The sequence below is a fragment of the Vulpes lagopus genome, chromosome 2 (assembly GCF_018345385.1).
Source record: "Vulpes lagopus strain Blue_001 chromosome 2, ASM1834538v1, whole genome shotgun sequence".
Taxonomy (NCBI): domain Eukaryota; kingdom Metazoa; phylum Chordata; class Mammalia; order Carnivora; family Canidae; genus Vulpes; species Vulpes lagopus.
In genome coordinates, this window is record NC_054825.1 from 28,940,466 (window position 1) to 28,968,020 (window position 27,555).

The 27,555-nt window shown below is 44.2% G+C and overlaps 1 protein-coding gene across 1 annotated transcript; it reads left to right on the plus strand.

Annotated features, from left to right (window-relative positions):
- The first annotated feature begins 2,499 nt into the window (after positions 1–2,499).
- On the plus strand, positions 2,500–27,278 carry GOT1 (glutamic-oxaloacetic transaminase 1). The gene is made up of 9 exons (XM_041743544.1): positions 2,500–2,702; positions 11,435–11,616; positions 19,359–19,482; positions 19,953–20,065; positions 20,299–20,403; positions 22,304–22,454; positions 22,544–22,709; positions 23,450–23,592; positions 26,710–27,278. The coding sequence occupies exons 1-9, from the start codon at positions 2,585–2,587 to the stop codon at positions 26,847–26,849; spliced, it is 1,242 nt and encodes a 413-aa protein (XP_041599478.1). The 5' UTR covers positions 2,500–2,584; the 3' UTR covers positions 26,850–27,278.
- The last annotated feature ends 277 nt before the right edge of the window (positions 27,279–27,555 follow it).

Here is a 27,555-nt window from a genome sequence, read left to right on the forward strand (position 1 = left end):
CTTCAGATTCCCAGCAGAGTATATTCTAGAGGCATTCATTCCAGATGAAGCTGTAGCTGTGTAGGTTCCCAGTTTCTCCCTCCCAATTCTTTTGAAGAAAAAAGGGAAAGAAAAAAGCCAAAAGGGAGATGGCAAGGAAGATGCTATGACAGTCACAGCAAAGTCATGCAGCAAGAATACTAGTCCTTCTTTCTTTTGACTCTATTGCCCTCTCCCCGCACACTCACTTTACCTGGTTGCCTATTTGTCTGGGCAATGCTAGCCTCTAAAGAGTCTTTTGCTTGTTCTATCCATTCAACAGGGAGTCAGTGTTGCTCAATTCTAAGTCAAAGTGTTAAAATTAGCAATGGCCTGGGAAGCATTTTGTTTATTTCAAGACTGGCATTTTGTGTAGAGGAGTAGCCTACAGGTCTCAAGACAGAAGGAACAAGAACCAAATATTACCAAGGAAAAAGTCTGAGACTTGGATCCCATGTCATATGTAGTTAGTTCCCTTCTCCACTACACCCAGTTAACTGTTTGCCCTTTCTTTCTTTCTTTCTTTCTTTCTTTCTTTCTTTCTTTTTCTTTTTAAGATTTTATTTATTTATTTATGAAAGACAGAGAGAGGCAGAGACATAGGAGAGGGAGAAGCAGGATCCTAATGGGGAGCCCCATGCAGGACTCTATCCAGGCCCCCGGGGATCACAACCTGAGCCGAAGGCAGATGCTCAACCACTGAGCCACCCAGGAGTCCCTGTTTGCCCCTTTCTAAAATTTAGAATGGATATTGTGAAGTTATGAGGGAAAACTGCATATGTCACTTTCTTTGCCACTGTCAGCTTGACTTGGTTATGGAGCTGCTTAGATTGTCAATAAATATTTATTTGGACTTAGCTAAGTTGATAATGTTTAGGTAACCATGGGTTGTTTTTCCCCAAGGCAATGACGTAAGAAATGACCATGATATTGTTGGCCAATGCTGCGAAGATCATCCTTTTCAAACTCTGGAAAGGCTGGGCCGTAGAACAACCGTCTCAGCAGTTGCCCTTTGCCTCTGCTTTTGGAATCATGAAAAGTTCATTGTCATTTCACCTTCAGTGCTGAACTTGCAATCTTAGAGGAAAGCGTTGTTAATGAAACACTGTGGGCAATTAGCTTTAAAAGCAGAGGGAAAAAAAAAGCAGGCAATACAAAGGTTGGCAGGTGTTGCACAAAGTTTCTTTGGCTTGTGTTCATTACTTTGAGTGGAAAATACGTTTTGAGATTTGTCATATTATCCAATAAACAGAGGCTGAGGTATTGTTTTCTCCTGAAACACCAAGAGAATGGATTGGTCCTTCCAGCATTTAATGAATACTTACTTACCAAGTGCAAAAAACTGGGGGATACTTATGTAGGGTAAGGTATCTGGCCAAAAGAAGGTTACCTACCATCTACAAGGGGTGTGCAGATGTGCAGTGACAACAACGGCTGACATTTAGGGCCTGCTTACTATACGCGGCTAAACGCTTTATATGTATTAACTCCTATAATCCCCACAATAGCCCTAAGAAAACACTATTATCTCCACTTTACGGAGCAGGAACAGAGAGGTTGAGTCACTTGCCTAAACCTGCCTAAGTGAGTAAATGACAGAGCCAGAATCTAAACCTAGGTGGTCCGGCTGCAGAGCTGGGTTCTTAATCAGGGCATTTTCTGAGATGCTGATATTGCCCACAAGGTACAGCAGCACAGGACGGATTTTGACCCACTCCGGCCAAAAGCGGGCATTTATTTACTGTGCGTCTTGAAGGTCACCGGGTGGGCAGGAGGGCTGGGGAGGAGGCAGTCTGGGTACCAGCCAGCTGACGACCGCACGATCCGTGGAGTGCCCGCGAGGGAGGAAAGCTGGAGGGGGACGCGGTGCCCGGGTCCTGGAGGTGCTGGAGGTGCTGGAGGGCGCGGCTGCTTCTAAGGGGAGCGAAAATGTCACAGTCCAAGGGCGGCAGAAGGGAATTCCAGGCCACTCCCCCACTTTCAGCGGGGTGCCCCCGGCAGGCAGGCGGCAGGCAGGCGGCAGGCAGGCGGCAGGCAGGCGGCCCACCCACGCCGCCTCCGGCGGAACCGCCGGCCGGGCCGGTCCAGGTCTCCCGCCGGGCCCGGGCCGCGGCCCCGCAGCCGACCTTCAGGCCGAGGACGCCGGGGCTCTGGCCGCCAGCCCGGGGCAGGACGGCGCCCCCGCTCGCCGGGCCGCGGAAGGTCGAGGGGGCCGCCCCGCGCCGCGCCGCGCCGCTCGGCTCCGGCCTCGGCCATAGGAGGCCGCTCTGCCACTCAGGCTGGCCGGGGCCGCGTCTCGGCCGGCCGGCCCGGCATTGGTTGCATCACACAGGCCTCCGATAAGATCCTCCGCGTGGATTGGCCAGCGGCATCCCCGCCCCGGGCCGTCTGCGTCAGAAGCTCGCGATTGGTGGGCCGCGTTGCCAAGGCCGGACGCAGCGAGGCCATTGGAGGCCGCGGGCCCGCCCCCCGGCGCGGTGAAGGTGAGAGTCTCCTCCAGCGCCGCGGCCGCGGGGACCGAGCGGCTCCAGACGCCGAGGGGGCCGGCCGCCCGAGCGCTCCGGCCATGGCGCCTCCGTCCGTGTTCGCCGAGGTGCCGCAGGCCCAGCCGGTGCTGGTCTTCAAGCTCACTGCCGACTTCCGGGAGGATCCGGACCCGCGCAAGGTCAACCTGGGAGTGGGAGGTAAAGATGCCGCGAGCCGGAGCAGCCGGGGGCGTGGGCGGACCCCACCCGGGCCGCGGGGGCCGGGGGCGAGGCCGAGGCCCGGCTTGGCGCCGGCTGGAGAGGGGAGCTCCGGGGAGGAGGCGACATTCACGAGCCTTTTTTCTGCTTGCCCATTTTACAGATGGGCACGTGGAGTCTGGATAAAAGGAGGCAAGGTGTGGAGTCCAGGGTCACAGTACAGGGTTAACAGCCAGGACATAAACGCAGTTTTTCCAGTTCCCCATCCCGTGTTCTTCATACTACACCCTTTCGCCTGTTAATAAATGGGGAGGCCAGAGATCATAAGGAGAGGGGGGAAACCAGGAATGCTGGGAGCCTTGGTGTCCAGGTTGCTGGGGAGTGGGTGAAGGAGAACTCTAAGCTCAGGGAGCTCTGGTCTGGGTTAGTAAATATTTGATTGACTACCAGGTGTCAATCAGTCCTTTACTAAGCCCTGTGGGGTAAAGACCGAGGCTTGTTTCGTCTCAAGGATTTTAAGATCAAGGTGTGATATAATAGAAATCTAAAATGCTCCTGAGACAGGCTAATACTGCCTGGGAGGATCTGGGAATCATATTCTGGCCCTCACAGCTGGGGCAGGAATGGGTAGAGATGGTTGGTGGGAAAGAGTGGAAAGGAAGTGGAAAGTTCACTTTTCACACATTCTTGTCTTCAGTTCTTGCTTGTATTTCTTGGACAGCTCAGAACATGGGCCTCAGTTTCCCCTTTTAGACTGGAGTGCCTCCACAAAGGTTCTAACCTTTGGTGAATTTGTTATTTCTGTCACCGTCATGTGAACGTTTGAAGCCTCACAGACCGTCAACCACAAAGACTAGCCAGGTTGAAGAAAATGAGTACAATGATGGTCTGTGCTAAGGAACAGATTTAGAGTAAAAGGATTAGAAATTTTGGAAAGAGACAATCGAACTATTTTGTAGTAGAGGGTGGTGAGAAGGAGGTTCAGAATCAGGCATCTAACAGTGGCTGTACATAGGACCTGTTGAAAATAAGTCTTCAGGGGCGCCTGGGTGGCTCAATGGGTTGGGTGTCTGCCTTCTGCTCAGGTTATAATTGCATGGCACTGGGACAGAGCGCCACGTCCACATCTGGCTCCCTGCTCAGTGGGGAGCCTGCTTCTCCCTCTCCCTCTGCTCACTCCCCACCCCATGCTCTCTTTTTCTCAAATAAATAAATAAAATCTAAAAAAAAAAGAAGCCTTCCCTAGGGAAGGAGTATGGGAGAGGGGTGAGAAAAAAAAGCCATTAAAAAGTATGTTTTGGTGAAACTAGGTAATGGCTAGGTGGGCATCCATTATATTATTCTTGTGACTTTTGTATATATTTGAAATTTTCCATAATAAAGCATTTTTTAAAAAGTAAATACTACAAGTTTCACCCATGGAGAGTAAGTGATGTTTTTAACAGGCACATGAGTGGGAGAAGTATTGAAAGGTTGCCTTGAGTTGAATTGGAATTGGGCACCATTCAACCTCTTAATTTAAATCCAATTTAAGTTTAAAATCCAATTTAAAACCCCCAAGTATTTATTTAGGGCCAGATATATATGTGTTGATGTTGACTTAACTACATCTTTTAAAAATGTTCAATTTTTTTTGGACTCAATTACCATTAAGTTATCTTACAGGGTTTTTGTGAGAATCAAACACATTTAAAGTACTCAGAATAGTATCTGGCAAATAAGTAGGGGTTATGTAAGAGTTGTTTGGGCATTTCTGTTACTATTATTGTTGCTTTTGGCATTTCTTTGGGTAGGTTGCTTAGAAGATGTTGAGTAAAACTTTTCAGCCTAAGAGCTGCAGAATGAAATCATTTCTGACATTGGTTCAGAAATAAACTGTCCGTGCAGAGAAAATGTGCCCTGCCAGCCCAGGCCAGAAGTGTAGTTTGCAGTTCGGGTGGTCACCTCACCTGAGACGGTGCCTTTTCCCAGGAACCTGTTTCCCAGGAACCCAGGAACTTCACCTCCTTCTTATGAACAAATGATTTATGCATTTAATCTTATTTGATGCTTATAACAACTCTGGAGGGTTGTTTTCGACAGAAGGAAGGCTGAAGCCCAGATAGATGAAGCAGATTGTCCCAGATCACATGGCTATTGGTGATGGAACTGTCCTCTATTTTGGGTCCTTCAGATGGTCCAGAGGCTGCCAGTGCACCCTGGTGGGAAGGACCAGGAGATCTGGGTACAGGCCAGCCCTGCAGCCCAGCAGCCCAGCAGCATGACCTTGGGAGGGCTATTTAACATCCTGGAACTCAGTCTGTTAAATGAGGAGCAGGGATGGGATGATGTCTCTCTAAAATTCTACTCGGAGGTTCACTAGCACATTACATGTAGGATAATGTAATCAACATCGGTTGGCTGAGGATTAAATGAATAATTATGTGTGAAATGTGAGGTATAAGTGAAAAGTGTGGTATGAATATTTTTCTTTTTGTGATCTCTTTTGTGGATGGCAGGTGCTCGGATAAGCATCTGATTAGAGTAGAATAAGAGGCCTCCTTCCAGCTTCTGTATGGCGTAGCTCTAGTCGTACACATCCCCAAGGATATCCTTTGTGAAGGAAATGTAATTAATCATCGACTTTGAGGAATATACTTTTTTTCTTCCCATGTTAAGATAAAGCCCGGTGGAGATTATCTAGCTCAAGTTCTAGTGATGTTGGACATGTTTAAAATAAGCTGCAACTATTTATAATTTCATTACCTCATTCCTTCTTGTTGATAGTTTCTCCCAAGATATTCTTGCTGTGACCATTTCCATAATTTCTTATAGTTAAGCAAAGCAGAGCATCACATTTAAGTATGATGTGCTCTGAGCTGACCATTTTAGTGCTTCTCCGTTTGAGACAAGTCGCTTCAAGGGGGGGGGGGGGCGGGGGGAGACATGGGGCCAGCCTCAGTACAGCATAAAGCAAGACATTTCTTCATAGACTCCAGTCTGTTCACATAAACTGAGCTTTCTTTTGTTCCAGATAAACTGCTCTTGTTTTAATATTTGTTGTGGTTTTAATATGGATTTCTAGCATTTTCCCATAAAATTGTTGGATGTATGGGCTGTATCAGGTGTTGCTGAATACCCCCAGCCCCTCTTCCCAGGACTCTAGTTAGAAAAGGGTCTTAAGGGCAGCCCGGGTGGCTCAGCGGTTTAATGCCGCCTTCAGCCCAGGGTGTGATCCTGGAGACCAGGGATTGAGTCCCACGTCAGGCTCCTGCATGGAGCCTGCTTCTCCCTCTGCCTGTGTCTCTCTCTCTCTCTGTCTCTCATGAATAAATAGAAAAGGGTCTTAAGAGCATGCCTGGGGCAACCTGGGTGGCGCACCGCCTTCGGCCCACAGCCTGATCCGGGAGACCCAGGATCGAGTGCCACGTTGGGCTCCCTGCATGGGGCCTGCTTCTTCCTCTGCCTGTGTCTCTGCCTTGATCTCTCTCTGTGTCTCTCATGAATAAATAAATAAAATCTTAAAAAAAAAAAAAAAAAAGAGTCATGCCTGTGTGCAGGGGCTCTTGGGTGGTGTGGATGAGGGAAGTGATGTTCTTTATCCTTGCTGCCACTACCTTAATCAAGACTTCATTCCACCTCTGTTCCCCTTTCCAGTTTATGTTTCATCATGTCACTCAGATGATCCTGTTAAAACGTACAGCTGTCCACATCGCCCTCTTGTTTAAATGCTTTCAGTGGTTTTCCCATTGAAACTACATCCTTTAAAAAGGATATCCTCCAAGACTCTTTGAGTCACTCCTTGCTATTGCTCCACAGATCCTATGTCTGAGCCATGAAAATGCAGATCCTCAAAAATTTCCTTTCTCCAAGCCTCTTGGGCCTTGCACAGGTGTTCCCTCAGTCTGGTGAAGGGAAGCAAAAGATACCACCCCAAAATATGCCCTAAGCTTGTTATTTTTAAGAAACTGCAAATACAGAGGTACCTGGATGGCTCAGTCAGTTGAGCATCTGCCTTCGGCTCAGGTCATGGTCGAGGGGTCCCTGCTCAGTGGGGAGGCTGCTTCTCTCTCCTGCTCCCCTGCTTGTGCTTGGCTTTCTCTGTCAGATAAAAAAATAAAATCTTAAAAAAAAACCCAAACTTCAAATACAGTTGAAGCTCTGAAAACCAAGTTGAGGTTACCGTTTTGTAAGAAACATTTACATTTATAGGGGAAATACCCATTAGTAGGAGTGTCTCTTGCATATGACTCTTAAGTCTCTAGGAACTTATCAGTGGAGAGGCTGGGCTTAAGTCTGCAGAATGTCACCTCCCAGAACTGACTCCCCACCCCCAGCATCTTTTATCTTTAGCTGGAGGCGACAGTCAAGGTGATGGCTTTGGCCATTTTGGGGAGTTACTCAGTTTTTCTGGGTCTCTCCCATGTATGCAGGCAGTACAGGTTGTTAAATTTTTGTTTTTCTCCTTTTAACCTGTTCTGTCAATTTAATTATTAGACCGGCCAAACAACCTAGAAGGAGAACTCCCTTCTATGCTGGAATGCCCTTTCCTTGACTACCTTTAAAACTCTTACTGATTGTTCATCCTTCATTCTCTGTAAAATCTTCCCTGACTCATTACAAGAGAATTAAGAATTAAGAATATATTCTATGTTTCCTCCAGGCAGACAGTATCTTATTTTATCTTACCCATTTCTGTGTAGCTACTTGTAGCCAGAGTCTGGTTCTTGGTTCAGTAAGTCCTTGTTAAATGAATGAGTGAATAAAAGCATGAATGAGAAACTCCTGAGTCTGACAAACAGGAATAAAAATCCCCTGGCAGAGCAGGAATCATAGTTGTTACTGCTGTTTGACCTCATTGCTCTAATTACCCAAGAGCCATCTGCTGTTCTGCTTCATTAGGGCAGTTAAACCAGGCATCAGGGATAAATCTGGAACTGAACCTGGGAGAAACTGGACGGTGAAGGAGGGCGGGGAAGCATAAGTTGGCCAATTTCTCTTTTGTCACAGTATGTACACAATGCCTCCTTGAGTCTAGTCATATTCCAGGATTTTTTTAGAGTAGAACAGAACATACAGTATAGGTAAAGAACAGTGGTACTATGGCTTTATCTTTCCTATTTTATTTATAATACATGGTTTACAAATGACATCTTATTATAAATATAATACATATGGAATGATTATGTAATATACATAACCTCCAAATACAGATGTAAAGCATAATAGAACTGGCTTTTCTATGAACACCGACATTGTACATCTAAATAGGATCTCTTCTGTGTGGTATAGTCAAAGATGTGTTTGCTCTTGCTGCAAGTACCATTTCTGAAAATCAAATTTACTTCCAAAGGACAAAGATTTAGCACCATAAAGGTTATTCCAAATAATGAGACATCATGTCTAAAAATAATTCCAAAAGAAGAATTCCAAGAATATTATGAACAATGGTAGCATTGTGATCATAGATTTCATTCAGAGATAACTCTCAAAAATGGTTATGTCTTTAAAAAAAAACCAGACCGGGGTCCCCTGGTGGCTCAGTTAATTAAACATCTACCTTTGGCTCAGGTCATGATCCAGGGGTCCTGGGGTCCTGGGATGGAGCCTCACATCGAGCTCCCTGTTCAGTGGTATGTCTGCCTCTCCCTGTCCCACTGCCCATCTTCCTGCTCGTGCACTTTCTCTCTTTTGCAAGCTCAAGTAAATAAGTAAAATCTTAAAAAACAAACAAAAACGGACCAAATCTCACCTGATAAAATAGGCTTTTGACTTGTTTGTAGGGAATCTGGTAGGCCAAGGTGTAGCATGTCAGTGTTGTAACAGTATTGTGAGTTATAGCCACCTACTCAGACTATGGTTGGTTAGTGGCTGTGTCAGTCTGGAGCTCTGTCCTCATTCTTATTACTAGTTTGATAATGCTTATCAGATTTGCAGATGACACATTCCTAGAGGGCAGAGTTAGTTGACAGAAGAAAGACCGCAAATCAAAATGATCTTATAAAATTTGGTTGTATACTTTTGACTGTAATTTTACATCTAGAAACTTTTTTCTAAGGGAACACTCAATGAATATGTGTAAAGACATAAGAATATCACAGTGTTTATATAATCAAATAATTGAAGGCAACACGAATAGTTAATAAGTTATGCCTGGAAAGGAATGTTGTCTAGTCACTAAAATTGTATTGTAAATGGATCATGAGCCTGAGTGGCTCAGTCAGCCTTCAACTCTTGATCTCAGCTCAGCACTTGATCTCAGGGTCATGAGTTCAAATTCCGTGTTGGGCTCCACGCTGGGCATGGAGCCTACTTAAATAAACAAACAAGTATGTAAGTAAATAAGAAAAATGCCCATTGCATTCATAATAAGAGAAATGTGAATTAAAACTACCCTGAGGTACCATTTGCATCCTCATACAAAAATTTACTCTGGATGAGGCTGTGGGAAGCAGACACTTGTACGTGGATGGTAGGAATGTTAACTGATAAAATCCCTATGGAGGCCAATTTGGATATACCTGTCAAAACTACGAATACACATACTTCTTAGCCAACTCTTCATTTTCAACCCTGCATCCTATGGATATAGTTACCTGTAAGATGACATGAATTAGGTTGTTCATTGAAATATTTTTTTGTAATAGCTAAAGACTGGAAACTCAAATGTCCATTAATAAGGGACTGGCAAAAACAGTTACAATTTGTGGTACATTCATCAGTTATTCAGCTGTTAAAAAAAAAAAAAAAAAGAATGAAAAAGGGCACCTGGGTGGTTAAGCGTGCAACTCTTGATTTCAGCTTAGGTCATGATCTGATCTCAGGGTTGAGGGCTCCCTGCTCAGCCTACCATCTGCTTGAGATTCTCTCTCCCTCTGCCTCTGCTCCTCCCCAACTTGTACTCACTCACACATGCTCTCTCTCTCAAAATCTTTAAAAAAAAAAAAAGAAAGTTACTCCATGCACAGATAAAAAAAAAAAAGATCTTTAAATAGAAAAGCAAGGAACAAAACATTGTATAGTATGCTACATGTTACCTTTTATGTAAAAAGGAGGACATAGGGCCTATATTTGCTTGTGTATGCATACGGAAATTATGGGAGGTTACAAAAGAAAATAAGAACAGCTGTTATTTATTGGAGGGTGGGATTTGGAAAGAGGTAGTTGGAGGATTAGGATGGGGGGCGACATGTGAATATATCACCTAGTAGAAGAATAATTAATGACAACGAAAAATGCTCATTTTTAAAAAAGATTTATTTATTTATTTATTCATGAGAGGGAGAAGCAGAGGGAGAAGCAGGCTCCTCCTCCCAGGGAGCCAAATGCGGGACTCGATCCCTGATCCCGGAATCATGCCCTGAGGTAAAGGCAGACGCTCAACCACTGAGCCACCCAGGTGTCCCAAATGCTCATATTTAAGAGGAAAAAAAAATGTTGAAAATTTTATATACAATATGATGCATATTTTATAGAAGAACATACTCATGTAAAATAAAGCTTAGAAGGTTGTACACCAAAATGTTGATACTCTATCTCTGAGGCCTGGGATTATAATGTTTGTAACATTATAATTTATTAAATAAATAAATAAATAATAATAATTAAATAATTTATTATTTGTTCATAATGTTTATCATTTGCTTTCTGGGCTTTTAAAATTTTTCTACAGTCAACATATATTGTTCAGTAAACAATTTCAATCATCCTAAAAAGTGTTTTTTTTTTTTTTTTTAAGTCAAGGATTAATGTTGGGTTGAAATCAACAAGATAAAACAATCAGAATTACTCTTAAATTTTCAGTTTCAAAATCACTTGCAAAAGTGTGGACCTGTTGGAGACCTAAATATTTCAGCAGAGTCAGATGACCCCTGTCAGGAATCTGCTCAAATGGTGCAAGCCACAGCAGCTGCCCTATAAAGCTATAATCCTAAGATAATCATATAGTATTAGACGGAGAAAATATCAGTGATAGGATAACTGGACTAAAAATACTTTAAGCATATAGGTGGCTTAGAAATTTGCTGTAGGCAAGACTAAATATTATGAAATGGATTACATTTAGATCAATAAAAATGTGAAATATGAGGTAGGAGGAACAGTCAAGATGGTCAGCAGTGGTAGAGAGGAGACAAAGATGTGTGCAGATATCGGATAGGTTGTTGGGTGATTGTGTAACTATTTGCTGGAACCTTCAGCCATGGAGCCTTTGCTCGCCATTTGTCCCATTTCTGTTCTTATAGGACAAGGGGAGGAGGTCATCCTCCTCTCCACATTTTATGTTTGAAGGTCCTTAGCACTGTGAAGTAGCCCCTAGCACTCTTCTGGAAATTGCTTGGGGAGATGCAGAAGGAGGAAAACGAGGGTCCATGGCAAAACAGACCTCAGTGTGCCCCTACTGTCAACATAGCAACTGGAAGGGGTTTCTCAGTGTGCAGAGCACTTTGACATGCACTCTTTTCGCCAATCAGGCTCCATGATGTCCCAGTTTTACTTCAGTGTTCTGTCTTATAGAGGTCACATACGTCAAAGCTCCAGTATCCATAAGGGTCGGAATGACATCTGTCCTGCCTGCGCCACACTTAGCCCGGTGCTTGGTTCCGAAGCAGGCAGGCAGTCTTCGACGGAGCTTTGCTTTCACTTCCCTTGCTCTTCTGTCCGATTGGAGGTAGAATGCGCCCCAGCCCCAGTGCCAACTCTTCCTCCAGTGAAGCCTGCCTCCTCCTCTTATATGACTCTCTGCTGTGTTCCAGCTTATCGCACAGACGATTGCCAGCCCTGGGTTTTGCCAGTTGTGAGGAAGGTGGAGCAGAAGATTGCCAATGACAATAGCCTAAACCACGAGTACCTGCCGATCCTTGGCCTAGCGGAGTTCCGGACCTGTGCTTCCCGCCTTGCCCTTGGGGATGACAGCCCAGCTCTCCAGGAGAAGCGGGTGAGTTTTGGGTAAGGATGCACAGTTGACCCTTGAACAATGTGGTGATTAGGGGTGTTGACCCCATGCTCAGCCGAAAATCCTTGTACCACTTTTGACTCCCGGAGAACTTAACTGCTGGTAATCTACTGGAAGCCTCATGAATAACATAAACAGTCAGTTAACACCTACTTTGTATGTTGCATGTAGTCTATATTGTATTCCTACAATAAAGTAAGAGAAAAGAAAATGTTACTAAGAAAATCATAAGGAAGAGAAAATACATTTACAGTACTATACTGTATTAAAAAAAAATTCAGGTATATGTGGACCTGTGCACTTCAAACCTGTGTCATTCAAGGGTTGGCTGTATTTTCTTTAGAAACTGCAAAGGTAAAAAAAGATTTAAATCTTAATTTGGTTTAAAGTATTAGGTGTTACGTCTGTTGAACTGTCCACGAATAGGGGTTTTAAGTAGTGTGATCTTAGGATCTGATAGTGTACATTATGTGGCCATACACCAAGCATGGCTTCTTTGATTGTTCTGTTTTATGCAATAGGTGATCAGGTTGTGACTGCTGGGTCTGAAGTAGTCAGTGGAAATGCCAAGCCAAGGGAATTTTATGGAATGATCAAGAGGTCAGGGTATGGACCCAGATCTGCTCCTTCTTTGACCAGGGGCAAGTCATTTATCCTGACATCTCATCTACATGTTAGGAAAGAACCAGTTTGTGGTTCATGATCCCACAGGGAACAGTTGCATAGGGGAACATTTAAGGGGCCTCTGAAACTCTTGGGAAAAAAAAAAAAAAGTTTGGTTTTTCTTTTTTTTTTTTTAAAAGTGAGAGTGTGCACATAAGCAAGGTAGAGAGGGGCAGAGGGAGACAGAGAATCCCAGGCAAGCTTCATGCCCAGCACAGAGCCCAACCTGGGGCTTAATCTCACAACCCTATGATCATGACCTGAGCCAAAATCAAGAGTCGGATGCTTAACTGACTGGCCACTTAGGCACCCCCATCCCTGAAATTTTATGCTAAATTCTGTGTGTATGTGTATTTCTGGGGAGAAAGTTTATAGCTTTTATTTATTTTATTTTATTTTATATTTTATTTTTATTTTATTTTATTTTATTATTTTATTTTATTTTTTATTTTATTTTATTTTAGGATTTTTAAGTAATCTCTACACTCATTGTGGGGCTGAAACTCAGAACCCTGAGGTCAGGAATGGCATCCTCCCCTGACTGAGCCAGCCAGGTGCCCTGCTCTTACAGGATTTTCGGGAGTCTGTGGCCCCAGAAGCTCAGGAGCCACTAGTCTAGATGCTCTGCGAAGTCCTGCCAGTTCTAGCATTCTTTAATTCTCCTAGCCTTGATCTTAGTTTCTCCCATTTAAGTGCTTCCTGGTATATATTCTACGTAAACGAGAGACATGTGGAAAAACACATCTGGAAGCAGATACAGTGAGATGAAGGGCATATGTGGCAGGAATGGTTTTGTAGACCTTTTCAGTGTTGTAAGGATTCAGAGGACAGGGGTGGTCGTAGGGGTAGAACTGGGACATGAGCTGAACCTTGGGGAACGAGGCCAGGACTCTGTTCCCAATTCTGGCTATATATTAGTACCACCTGGGGGTTCTACACACATACAGATGGGTGGACCCCAGTCTAGACCAGTTTAGTCAGAATCTTGGAGGTACCACCCTTACCTGCCCCTTCACTCCCAGTGCTCCCCTCTTCCCCTGTAGGTCCCTTCCCTGCGAGGGCATGATTTCAAAAGCTCAGTTGCCTGGGTGGCTCAGTTGGTTAAGTACCTGCCTTCTGCTCAGGTCATGTTCTTGGGGCCGGGATCGAACCCTGCATCATAGAGAGTCTGCTTCTCCTCCCTCTGCTCTCCCCATTGCTCATGCTCTCACTCTCTTTCTCTCTCGCATATTCTCTTGTCTCTCTCAAATAAATAAATAAAATCTTAAAAAATAAAATAAAAGCTCCCCTGTTGACTCCAAAGTCCTGCCAGCACTGGGAACCACAAAGTACAGTGGAAGGAAAAAGGAGGGGCATTTGTTTGGAGTAGTGGGAATGCAGGGACAGGAGGCAGGTGGGTCTAGGTTGAAGAGACATCTACCTGACTGGAGCTGGGAGCATGTCCAGCCTGATTTTGGCACCCTGACTAGGGGAAACCACCTGACGGCTTGAGCAGGAGAGTTACCCAGTTCAAGTGTTTGAAGAAGATAAAGCTGGCTGCAGGAGCAGGATGGAGATGGGCTTATTAAGCTTTTGCGATAGTCCTGTTAGGTGTTGTTCAATTGAAGCCAGCCGCCCTTGCTGCTTTTTTGGGCTTGTGCTGTAGTGCAAGCCTCATGTGTGGAAGGGACCGCATCTTGGAGCCATCTGGTTTATTCCCCACAGGCTGTTTCCCAGATGCCTCGATAAGCAGGCATTTGGCAGGGAGTGAAATGAGGGGCACATACGCACCATCTTTTATATCAGGAGGCAGGGAGGCTCTGGGTGAAGGTTCTGGAACTTGGGTCAGTGATTAGGCAAGTCATGAACCAGTTTTGCTGGCTGGCATCGGGACACTGAGGAGAGTCCCGATGAGTTTGAGCGTGGAGGACTTTAGCAGCTAGGGTTCTCTTGTGGGATGCCATGGATAGATTAGATGGAATTCTGTTGTTGAGAAAGAAAAACCATTTCTGTGTTGGGGACCTTCTTCCTCTGAAACTGTGCATTTCTTCTACACTTAACAACCGTCCTGGGCAGGTACTTGTCCCTTTTCCTGGTGCTCCCATTTTGATCATTTCATTCTGAAGGCTTGTGGGACCTGACCTTCCCTCCTAGCCTACTTTGTTCTCTGTTGTATTTTTGATCAGAGAACAGGTTTAGGTGGCAGTCTGTAAATATTTGAAGGCTTTTTTTTTTTTTTTTTTCCAGGATGGCAGGGGATGGTTTAGGATGCTCTCTTGGCATCTATATCTCCCTAGGTCCTGGCTGGTTCTGAGCTCAGAGTCTTTTCTTTTTCCCTGGATGTCCTCACCATCCCCAAGCTGCTGTCTTAGTTCAGCCCACCATCCTCTTATTTGGATTCTTGTGATAACCTCCTGTCTCTAGTCTCCTCCCCATTCTATTAGATTTTCACAGTGCAGGGGCACCTGGGTGCTCAGTCAGGTGTTTGCCTTTGGCTCAGGTCATGATCTCAAGGTCTTGGGATCGAGCCCCCCATTGAGCTCTCTGCTCAGGAAGGAATGGGCTTCTCCCTCTCCCTCTGCTCCTTCCTACTGTTTTTTGTTCTCTCCCTCTCTCCTTCTCTTGCTCTCAAGTAAAAGAAAAAAAAAGAAAAAAAGATTCTGCACAGTGCAGGTAGGATGATCTTCTGTAGCAAAAAAAAAAAAAAAAAAAAAAAATTTGCTGATAATCATGTCACCTGCTCCCGACCTCACACACAAACACACAATAGCCCCTCCATAATCTACAGGGCAAATCTAGACTTTGAACTGGACATGTGGTATATTTTGTAGCCAGCCTTCATCCTGTTCTAGTGACTCACAGCCCGCACTACCATTCCAGGAGCCTCTAAGTCCTGCGGGGCCTGACCAAGGGTCACTTCCATGATGAATCCTTAAGAGCCGAGTTTTCACAGGACTTAGTTCACAGTTTAGGAATAACCATACTAATGTGCTTACAATGTTGTATAATTTTGTAAGTCTGTGTCTCACACTTCCCTCAGGGCAGAGATTATGGCTTACTTATTTATCTCGTACATAATTAGTACATACTAGGTCCTAGCCTGGCATTTCAGAGATTCTCAGATGTTTGAATTCACTCATTCAGTCAACAGGTGAGTGCTTACCGCTAACAGTAAGCACTGTTTTGGGGAAGCTAGAGCACAGTGGTGACTAAAAGACCCAAAATCTGCCCTGGCTTACAGATTTGTGTGGAGAAGCCAACTGCAAATGTCATAGATAAGAATATGACAGAGTATGTTAAAAGAATATAAATGTTGTTAGAAGAGGTGCATTAAGGGTGCTGAGGGTGGGAGTTGGGGTAGATGTGGTTTTCACAAGAGTGGTCATGATAGAAATAGAAATGACATTTCAACCAAAACTTTTAAAAAAGAATTATTTGAGAGAGAGAGAGCAAGGGCAGGGGCAAAGGTAGAAGGGGGAGAGAGTCTGAAGCAGACTCTGCGCTGAGTGTGGAGCCCAATGCGGGGCTTGATCTCACGACCCTGAGATCATGACCTAAGCTGAACCACGTCAGATGCTTAACCAACTGTGTCACCCAGGCGCCCCTCAGCCAAAACTTGAAGGAGATGAGGCATCAATGAATGAATGGACCAGAAAACAATTAGTAATCTTGTCTTCCCATAGATTTTTCTTCTCAAGATTTAACATTACCAGGTCCATCAACCATTTTGAGGAGCCCTGTTTTCTATACTTAACACTGCCGCTTACTGCTTTCTATTTTTAGACCTTAGGATCCAGACCATATGTCCAGGTTTCATCTTCTGCATTGTAATGCAGCTTTGGAAATTCCTGAGCTGCTGTTGGTAGGAGGACTTGTGGGTCATGTGATGCCATCCCAGTTCCTCACTTTGACTCTTGCCTCTCTGAGAGCCTCAGGGCTTTTGCTGTGGCTCATCCTTTCAACACCATCATCTTCTTCATCTGCTTTGCCCATGTTAGCACCCTGTGCCAGACACTGAACTGGTAGGGGTGCCCAGGTTTATGTGCCATGGCCTTGGCTATAAGCAGCTTCTGATCAGCTCTCCTGTTTCTTACCGTGAAGTCATCACATCAGTAAACTCTGATCTCAGACAAGTGTTCTTGAGTCCGGCAGGGATTTCTTCAGGCCATGTGGCTAAATTGAGAAAATAGATTCCCAACTGGCATCATTCACTCCATATGTTACTGGATTTTTCTTGTCCTGGACACCCCCAGTTTAGCCACCCAGGGCCAGTTGCCTGGCTCCTTTTGAACTTTACACTTGTTTTCTTCATTCCAAATGCAGGGCTTCCTTGGGCTTTAGAGCAGTTTGCCAAAATTCAATTCACAGAATGACCAAATTGATACATTATTGATTCATCCCAAATTTTTCTCTTTTAATTGCTGATACAGTTGTGTTTCGCTGAAGCCATCCAGTGTTCAATATATTTTTAGGTATTGATAATTTCTTGAGAATTCAATGTTAAGTGTCATATATCATATATATACATCATGAATGTTAAGGATCAGTTAATGTTACTGAAGTAGGTTTATTTCTTCTAAACATGTTTGCAATCCAATCTAGTCTACTGACCTTCTGACTCCTTTTAGTTAATGAATTTGTGTTTTAAAGTGGGAGAGAAATAAAAGATTATACCTGGGAATGTTTTCACTGATGTCCACATACACCTGTACATACCCATGCTAATTTAAAACCAGATTCAAGGAGAGTCTTGCTTATTTATATAGAAGCATCAACATTCCAGACTTGCTTAGGTGTTTGAAATGTGAAATAATGGATAAAGTTGACATTCAACTTCGCTGGTGACAAATCTATGAAAAAAAAATGTGCATTTAACATCACCTTGGTAGTGATTTGTATGAGGAATCCAGATAGATGACATGTGAAGGCAAGACCTTGAAAGTAATGAGAGGGGCCTGGTGCTCAGTGGGGGTCACTGTGAAGGACAGAGATGGTCAGCCTACCATGCGCTGACCGTTCTCAGCCAGTCCACTGTCCTGGCTCTCCTACAGTGCATGACTGTGCACAGCTCCTTCCCCCGAATGTCCACTTTGCTTCTGTTTCACATTTCAGACAGTATTCCTTTACAGATGCTCAGACCTCTGAATACAAACAGAACACTGGGGAGAAATAACAAATGGTGACAATTGGTATCACTGCCTTGTTCCTGGCTTAAGGAGGATGTCAGTGATTCACAGTTCATCATGAAGCTGATTTATTTGTCATGGCTGAATGAATTTTTCCTGTTATTTTCAAGAAGTATCCATTATCTCCTGTTGTACTAAGCATCAAAATCAGGAATGGCTCTGCTTTTAATCTGTTATGAAGATCATTCGGGTTTTCTCTACCTAGCAGCATGACATACTTTATTTTTTTAAGTTGGCTCCACGCATAGTATGGATCCCAGTGTAGGGCTTGAACTCATGACCCTGAGATCAAGGCCTGAGCGGAAATCTAGAGTCAGATGCTTAAATGACTGAGCCACCCAGGCGACCCAGCAGTACACACTTTATGTTACGTTTCTTTACAATCTTGAATTTGTGGGCTGTCACTTGAGCAATGGGATGTGCTTTTTTTAGTGTGCTGTTGGATTCATGCTGTTCATAAATGTTTGTTTGGAAAGTATCAATATTCATGAATGAGCTCAGTCTCCCTTTTCTCCATTTTTTTCCTCTTTGTTATCTTTCAGCTTCTGTGTTTTGTTAGTTTTAAAAAAAAATTTAGAAGCTTTTCTTCTTTGTCTAGGAAGGGTTTTTTTTTTAACCTTTTTTATTGTGGACAAATTTCAAATATTTACAAAAATAGATAATGCAGTGTGATGAACAGATCCACGTGTCTATCACCTAGCTTCAACAATCACCCTCTGCCTTCATGCCAAAGGTGAATTATTTTACAGCAAATCCCAGACATCTAAATATATTTTAAAAATTATTTTAAAAATTTGCAAATAATGCATGAATACATTCTCCTTATTTAAAAAAAAAATAGCTTCTAGAGTAGGACCACTATTCCCCCATCCTAGACCTCTCTTCGAGGTTGTCCCTGTTGTCAGATTGGTGTGCCCTTCCTTTTATAAAGAAAAGCCTATCTAAAGATAGACTTTCTCAGATGATCTTTTTTCTTTCTTCCTCCTTTAGACGTATTGAGCAGTGTTTGACATTTCTCTACGGAAAGGGTCATACCAAAGCCTACTAAGAATTATGAGAGGGCAGACTTGAAGGTGTGTAGGCAGAACAGCGTAACAGGGCAGGTGACTAGATTTCAAGCAAGAACGCCTCCTGGATTCATTTACAGCTCTGCTGCCCACAGCTTTTCTGCCACTCGTAGCCTTTAACTTTTCTCAGACCACTTTGAATTGATTTCCTTGCGTGTGAGTTGGGGATCTAGGACTTACTTTATAGAGTTGTGTAAGGATCAAATGTGTATGAAGATCTTTTGTAAATGGGAAGACCAAGACTCTGTCTTTGCCCACGTGAGGCCATTTTGAGATGCAAGGAAGTTATGGAAAGTAATTCTCACACATCACCTTTGTTGGAACATATTTCTCCGGGTTAATAAGCCAGCTTTGTAGCGATGGGTATAGCATTGCAGATTGAGGTCACTGGCAAGCTAGAGACATTATTTCATAGGCTTCTGCTGGGAGGAATTTTGATCTTGGGATGGGTGCTGAAGGGGTGAGTTTGCCTTCCAGGTGGGCACAGTCTAATGTGGCCTGGGTATGTCCTCAACCTGTGTTCAGTAGGGAAATTCCCCTCAAGAGTCAGACTGTCAGACTTCCCAGGTGGAAGACCTGGCATTAGTGCTCAGAGGCTGGTTACTGAGCAAAGTGCTTTACTTCTTATAGGCTCAGTTTCCTCATTCGTAAGCATGGACGAATAATAGTATCTCTGTCATGTGGTTGTGAGCTTTTGATAAGATAATACGTTTAAAGGGCATAGCACAGAGCAGGCACAGAGTAAGTGCTTGTTGTTACCATAGTTTTCCTAATAATCATCTGACTTCACCATTATCGACCAGTGACCCTGCTGCTGCTTCTCTTCCAGGTTGGAGGTGTGCAGTCTTTGGGGGGAACAGGTGCACTTCGAATCGGAGCCGAGTTCTTAGCACGATGGTACAATGGAACGAACAATAAGGACACGCCTGTCTATGTGTCCTCACCAACCTGGGGTGAGTCCTTCAGCTGTGGCAAGAGAAGAAACAGAGGAGCTGCAGGAATTAACCTCACTACTGTCACTGCTTATGCAGAAAATGTAACTCAGCGCTGGATCAACTGATACTTGGGGATGGTTTGAGCAGTGGGTGATGGCAGTACATGAGTAATCCGATGCTCCAGTTCAGATTAGGAATACTTGTTTTTAAGACTCCTGGTGGACTTGGGTTTTAGCGTATGTTGAAACTTCCCCGAGGAGGCATAAAATGTAGATACAGAGAGCCTCACCGGGGTAGAATGTAAGTGTAGCGTGACTGACTGGTTGAACTTGTTCTTGGGCGTTGCAATCTTCTAAGTTTTCACCCCTTGCCTTGATGTTGCCCATTGAATGCTGAGCCTGTGAGGGCCCTGGAGGCTGATGTGTGTCCTTTCCAGTTATGCCTCTGTGTTTGTCAAAGCGTTTAACTTTTTACTCCTCTGCTTACAGAGAATCATAATGGTGTGTTTTCTGCTGCTGGGTTTAAAGACATCCGGTCCTATCGCTATTGGGATGAAGCGAAAAGAGGACTTGATCTCCAGGGTTTCCTGAATGATCTGGAGGTGGGCGATTAGATAAAAAGTAAACAGAGCTCCATGATGTCAGGAGGAGCAGGGGCAGGTCTCTGGATCAGTTGATCAGGGAGAGTCTGAAACATTCCTACTCAAACCAAAATAGTGGTTTCTGAGTTAGCATGTAAGGAAGAAACACACTGCCCCTTGCCCAGTGTGTCACTGACTCTGACCCCCCAATATTCCTACACACGTTGGGGCTGACATCACTTCCTTCCCTTCAGAATGCCCCCGAGTTCTCCATCTTTGTCCTCCATGCTTGTGCACACAACCCAACTGGGACTGACCCAACTCCGGAGCAGTGGAAGCAGATCGCCTCTGTCATGAAGGTAACTGCCCTTTCAGAGTATCTCTTGAAACATTAGCATGTATTTCTGTTTTGTGTATTCAAATGCAATACCTGTTTATGGAAGAGTTTGGAAAAAGGAGAAAAGCCCAAAGAAGAAGATAAGTATGAGCCAAGAGCTACTGTTAATATATATATATATTTTACTATTTTGGTAGATAGAGTACTGGGCCTTTCTTTTCTTTTGCTTTATTTATTTATTTATTTATTTATTTATTTATTTATTTATTTATTTATTGGAGTTACATATGTAAATATATTTCTTTCACAAAGATGGCATCATTTTATCTATACTGTTTTATAAGATCCTTTGTCTTTCATTTGAACTTTACACGCCATTTAAAGCTCCGTAGCACAGTTCTCATGCATGGCTATGTCACATTAGCTATTGATTAAATCAGTTGATGGACATTTAGACCTCAGGTTTCTTGTTCTTCTAAACAAATAGGTATAAGACTCCTTTTTATTATTTCTTGGGGATAACTTTCTAGATTGGAATTTCTAGCTCACATTTTATATTCTTCATTAATGTGTTTGAAGAATACTCATTGAGAAACTGTTATGTGCCAGGCACTGGGTGGGGGGTGGGTACAAGAGTAAACACAGTAGAGATGGTCCCTGCCCTCGGAGAGCATATGACCTGTCTGGGGAGACAGCCAAGTACTGTGGCTGTGCTGATGGGGTTATGTGAAGGCACGTGCCCAGACTTTGGGGAGAGAGAGAGTGTGTGAGTGTGTGTGTGCGCGCGTGCGTGTGGGTGTGCACGCAAGCATTTTGGGAGGGCAGTGATGGCAGAAGAAGCCATGTTGAAACTTGAAGGATGAGGACAGGTGGGGGCTGGCAGGGAAGGAATGTTCCCTACAGAGGAAAGTGTGAGATCAAAGCCCAGGGCAGAAGTCATGGCCCATTTAAGGAACTGGAAGTAATTCTCAGTACAGACTAGAGTTCTAACGGGTTGTGAGTGACTTAGAGGTAAATGAGGGCCAGATCCTGTACTGAGGCATTGGACTTTATTTGGAGGCAGTGGGGGGAGCCACTGAAATACTTTGATGTCATGCCATGTCATGATCACAGGTATGCTGTCTTCAGACTACATAAACAGGGAGTGGATCAAAGGGAGGCAAGATTAGACAGCCAAGAGAACAGTTAGGACTGTGACATAGCCATGCATGGGAACTGTTGCCACAATCCGAATGGGAGCTGACGGGAATCTGAATGCAGTCTGTGGCAGGGGCAGACCTGAAAGGACTCTCAAGCTCCCAGGACATGGGGTGATAGGAACTGGGATGTGGTTGGATGTAGTTGGATGTGAGGGAGGAGCTGCCAGGGTAGGAGTAGAGGATGCACCCTGGCCTCTGGCTTGGACAGTCGGGGGCTCAGAAGTGGTGTCTTCTGGGAGGACGAGCCCAGTAGAAGGGGCAAGCTCGATTGTGGGAAGTTCTTTGAGTTGGTCAGAGGGGTGAGAATAGGGACTTGGCAGTCTCCTTTGTCTCGAGTGCTCAGTAGATGAGGCCCAAGGCTGTTGGGGAGCCCTGGGTGGACCAAGCTGATCAAGCTTATCACGAATTCAGAGGAAAGAATCCACCGACCTAGGACGCTACCTCCATGCCTCACAAATAAGTCTGGTTGGCAAAATGACATCGTGACACTCTAGGACAATAAACTTAAAAAAATAAAGTTTACTGAAATTATTAGATTTGTTGGTTGGCATTTAGTTGAACAGAAAGAAACAGATATAAAGCGGTGGTTGAATGCAAAAAGGGAGAGCTGGGAGAAATAGGTAGTTAGAAATCCTGTGCAGGCACCAGCTGGGGAAGGAAGGCTGGTGTCTGAGGTTGGTGTCAGAAGGATTTCCTGCCCTGACTCGCTTTCCTTCCTTGCAGCGCCGGTTTCTGTTCCCCTTCTTTGACTCAGCCTATCAGGGCTTTGCATCTGGAGACCTAGAGAAGGACGCCTGGGCTGTTCGCTATTTTGTGTCTGAAGGATTTGAGCTCTTCTGTGCTCAGTCCTTCTCCAAGAACTTTGGACTCTACAGTGAGTGCCTTCCCAGGTTCTAGCCCTGCCTTCCCCGCCCACCCTGCGCCCCGTCAGCACCCTGAGCGGACTCTCATCCCTTCCTTTAGATGAGCGTGTGGGCAATCTGACCGTGGTTGCCAAAGATCCCGATAGCATCCTGCGGGTCCTTTCCCAGATGGAGAAGATTGTTCGAATTACTTGGTCCAACCCCCCTGCTCAGGGAGCGCGGATTGTGGCCTCTACCCTCTCTAACCCTGAGCTCTTTAAGGAATGGTAAGGGGTTCAAAGCCTGATGGGTGAGGTGTGGGGATGTAGAACAGTAGTTGTTCTATTACATTTAACTGCCTGTTCCTTTCATTTTGGCAGAGGCAGGACAAAATGACTTTAAACTGTTTGAGTCTCAGGTACTTCTGTAAAATGAAGCCAGCACCTACTCACATGAGTGTAACACAACACATGTGAGTAACATAGCACTGGGCACAGAGGAGGAAGCGCTCAACGAACGGCAGTTCTCCCCAACTCACCTACTACCTAGGCTTCCTCCCCTAAAAGTTGGGAAACAGGAAGGAATTCGTGATAGAATACAATATCCAAATGCAAGTCAGTGGGACAGTCTGGGGACTTCATTCTTATTCAATTTGCATATATTTTGCCCTATTTTGAAACAATAATTTTTATAGCTAAATCTACAGGCTACTTAATTAGGGCTGATAAAATACATGATCCTGTCTGGGTCAGTACCTAGGTGAATTATGGGTTAAAATCTGAGTGGTGTTACAGCCGGGAGATCCAAGACAAGTATTAAACTCCATCAGAAGCTCACTTACTTCCTTGGGCCTGGTAAGTGCCTCTCCGGTCTGCTCATCCACCCCATCCAGGCATCCACACATACCATAGCAGTGTCTGGTCTCGCTTTCAGCATGTAGATTAAATTCCATTTTTTTAAACCTACATGTTCTGTGAGTCATCTATCTGCCCTATCTGGATTGACATTTATATTGCTGTCCACTTAGGACAGGTAACGTGAAGACAATGGCTGACCGGATTCTGACCATGAGATCTAAACTTAGGGAACGCTTAGAAGCCCTCAAGACTCCTGGAACCTGGAACCACATCACGGAGCAAATTGGAATGTTCAGCTTCACCGGGTTGAACCGTAAGTGTCTCCCAACCACCTTGAATGCTGTTGGACACAGTCCTTCTCTCTGTGTTCTTGGGTTCCTTTAGCTGTCACCTCTTTAGTCAGCCATAACTTTGGGCCAGAACAAGTTAGGTTTTCTTACTGAAAACCTACTGACCCATCACTAGGATATTTTCATTTTTATGGGTCAGGAAATAATAGGATTTATAGCTTGGAGCCTTGCTTTAGGCAAGGTCTCTTATCAATACTCAGGTACCTTTTGGCTTTTCCTTAATCCTAAGTATAATTATTATACCTGATTATTTAGGGACCTAATTTCTTAATAGGTCTTTCCTAGTCTCCAAGCATTGCCCTCAAAAAAAAGAGGTGATGAAATTATCTCTCCATTTCATAAATAGGAACTTAGATTGATAGTTGGAATTGAGAGCCAATTCAAAGTCTAGTGGGCAGTGTGTGATCTTGGTCAGCCGTCAGTCAGTAGGGCATGTATCAGTGACCCATTGTCCTTCTGACGATTGAAGATTCATTTATTTGATAAGTAGTTCCCGAGTACCTACTGGCCAAACCACAGGTCACATGGTGCAGATGTGACCACTTGCCTGTGTGTGGAGCTTGTGTCTGAATGGCTCTGAGGACAGTTTTGTGCCTGACTTGGGTGAGTAAATGGAACACCAGAGGTGCTGGGAAGCATTGTAAACCAGGGTCATTAGGGTACCAGTGTGAAATGAGCTCAGAAAAAGCAGAAGGAAATATAAACAAGATAAGTGGTAGAGATTGTATATGGTAGACCCCTAGAAATACTTTGGGGTAAAATGAGGCTTCCCAAAAAGTGAAGGGATAGGATAGTTCAGTTGGCCATAGGTGTCCTCATGATTCTGAAATAGGGCATTAGTTCACTTAAGTAAAATCATATTTTGCAATTTTTAAAATATTAAGTGTAATAGAAATGATATTTAGTAGTAATATTCTGAAAGTTTACAAGATGGGGATTGTCATCCCACAAAATATCCATATTATCCCACTCTTCAGAGTAGGAAATTAGTTTTAATATGAATTTAAAAATGGTGAGAACACACCTGTGCTTATAACATGTAAGTTCTATTTTTAGCACCTGGCACTATTTACCCTTTTTAAAAACATTTGTTGTTTTTTTTTTTTTTTTCCCCCTCCCAACATTTTATTAGGAAAAAATTTTAAAACAGAACAGGTGGAGGAATTGTACAGTGAGGCCCATATACTCACCACCCACCACCTTGGTTCTGCAGTGCTCCCTTTATGACATTTTATCCATCAGAACAGGGATTTGCAGCCTGTCGTCCATGTCATATTCTAGATCTGCGAAGCCCCTGAAATGATATTTGAAAAATTGTGTATGTGTGTATTGGCCTTTTCTAGGGAAAGAATCCATAGGTTTAGCTTCTCAGCTGTGATGCTCCCCTTACAAAAGTAGTTAAGTTTCATTTTTATTAAAACAAAAAACAAGGTTGGGGTGCCTGGCTAGCTTAGTGGTGGAGCATGCGACTCTTGATCTCAAGGTTGTGAGTTCGAGCTCCACACTGGGTGTAGAGATTACTTAATAATAAAATCTTAAAAACAAACAAAAACAGGGTTTGGAGCCCTGGAATCACAGCATCTGCCAGGGAGGCATAGGCTTTACAAACAGTGGTGTGCCTGTGGCTCTGATGGTATCTCCTTGCAGGACTGTAATTCACACAGTTCCAGCTGGTCAAGGTAACTTCCGAAGGTTGCTTTGTTTTGTTTGGAGGGATCCCTGGTAGCACTGAGTATGGGGTCCAGATTTTCCACTTGCATACATAGACTTGGGAGTTACATGCCTGCCTTAAAATCCCAGACCCACCACTGACTAGCTACATGATGTTGGGAAGGTCTTTTAGCTTCCCTCTACACCCTCTGTGCAATGGGAAAGATAAGGTTATTATCAAGATAAATTGAGTTAATATAAAGTACTTAGAACACAGCCTGGCACACAGTGTTTGCTCCTCTAGTTATTATGATTTTATTACCTTCTGAGTTTGGGCTGCTGTAACAAGGTACCATGGGCGAGGTGACTTAAACAACAATCATTTCCTTCTCAGGGTTCTGAAGACTGGGCAGTCTGAGATCAGGGTGCCAGCATGGTCACTTCTGGGGCAGGGGCTCTCTTGTAGCTTGCAGTTGGCTGCTTTCTTGCTGTGTCCTCAGATATTGGTTGTAAGGGAAAGAGAGAGAGAGGGACCACATGCACACACATACCATCTCTCTAGTCACTTATAAGGGCACTCTTGCCAACACAGGGGCTCTACTCTCAGGGTGTCCTCCAGATGTCATCACCTGCCAGAGGCCCCAGTTCCTCCTACCATCACATTAGAGGTTAGGGTTTCAACATAGGAATTTTGGAGGGACACAAACATTTAGTGACAATTCATGATAATTACCCATTCCTGCTAATCAAGGGTGCTAATTATTCAGGCAGAAATCAAATAAAATTTTCTCATGGCTTTGTAATACACCAAAGATCTCTAGAGATGGTGGCATGAGGGAAGTATAGGCAGTCCCTTCCTATTCATGCGAAGCCCAGCTGCATGTGTGTAAGTGAGGGACCTGAGAATTGCTGGGTCACAGGGACCTTGGCAGTTTTTCAGCCTTTGGTTCAGGCACACAGCATTACTTCTAGCACGGGGCCTTCTACAATGAGCTGAGAAGAGGAAGCGTCAGTGGGAGTTTGCTGCTGTGTGCTCAGGGATAAGCAAATACAGGTTAAGGGGGGCGAGATAAAGGAAGCACTTCAAACCAGTTTTTCATATCAGTAGAATGTTCGTAAGTTTGAGGGTTGTTTTAATAGGGTGTCCTGGTGAATGTAACATGCAAGCTTCAGTTGAGAGGTAGTCCCAATTCAAATTCCCATTAGGAGGAGTCATGTTAAACTTCCTGGGGATTAGAAAGTTAGCTAAGTGGTTTCCAGAATCATTTGAGCATACTTCCCTATATTTTCTAATTGGACAAAATAGCTCCTTTTATTTTGCTTCTCTGTTGGGGGAAAGAAGGAACATGGCAATTGTCATGGAATCTCTGAACCTCCATCGCTGAGAGGATTCCTGCTACTCTCATTATATCGCTTTTGGTTTTCAACAGCCAAGCAGGTTGAATATCTGGTCAACGAAAAGCACATCTATCTGCTGCCAAGTGGTCGGATCAACATGTGTGGCTTGACCACTAAAAATCTAGAGTACGTGGCCACCTCCATCCATGAGGCTGTCACCAAGATCCAGTGAAGAAATACCACCCGAACCAGCACCACCAAAGCGGCCCTCTGTCATGTGTGTTCCCTGCCTGCACAAGCCTCGCTGTGTGTATCACGGAAAGAGACTACGGAGGACTAGAACGCTGCTCTGGTGAGGTGGCCTCTGTTCAAGCTGGCCCCCTATAAGAAGAACAGGCCTCGTGAAGAAACGGGGGCCTGGGATCAGAGCCCCTTAGGAGGCCAGAGCAAATTAAGGTTTTTATTTAAGAATAAAAAGGACTTTGATCATGAGACCTAGATATCTTGCTCCCTCACTAGAAGCCGGAATGCTGCCTCTCTTGCTCATGTGCTTTTGTGTATTGCTTGACTCTGCACAAAATCTTGCCCCAAAGATCAAGTTGTCTGAAGAGCCAACTGTGATTGTGAGTGTTGGCTGTGTCATTAAAACTTGTCATCTCTACCCAGACTGTCTCCTGCTCTTTCTACGTGGTTGTGTCCCTAGCCCTATGCTTTAGTTCTCTAGGGCAACCAAGGTAAGAAATAGATTTACATTTCTCTCTCTCTCTCTCTCTCTCACTCTTACCACATACACACACATAACTGAAACACAAGTTTAACACATTATTTACCCTTGCTGTGAGCAGTGTGTTCTGATATTTTCTATCCTTTTGTGTTCTGTTTCACTAAAGAAATGAAAGTTGATTGAGACCCATGGAATTGATTTTGAGATCCACTAA

Excerpts from the sequence above, each read along its gene's own strand:
- GOT1 (XM_041743544.1), top strand. The coding sequence starts at position 2,585 with ATGGCGCCTCCGTCCGTGTTCGCCGAGGTGCCGCAGGCCCAGCCGGTG. Across the intron at positions 19,483-19,952 it reads TGTGTCCTCACCAACCTGGG|AGAATCATAATGGTGTGTTT; the intron begins GTGAGTCCTTCA and ends CTCTGCTTACAG. Across the intron at positions 20,066-20,298 it reads GTTTCCTGAATGATCTGGAG|AATGCCCCCGAGTTCTCCAT; the intron begins GTGGGCGATTAG and ends CCTTCCCTTCAG.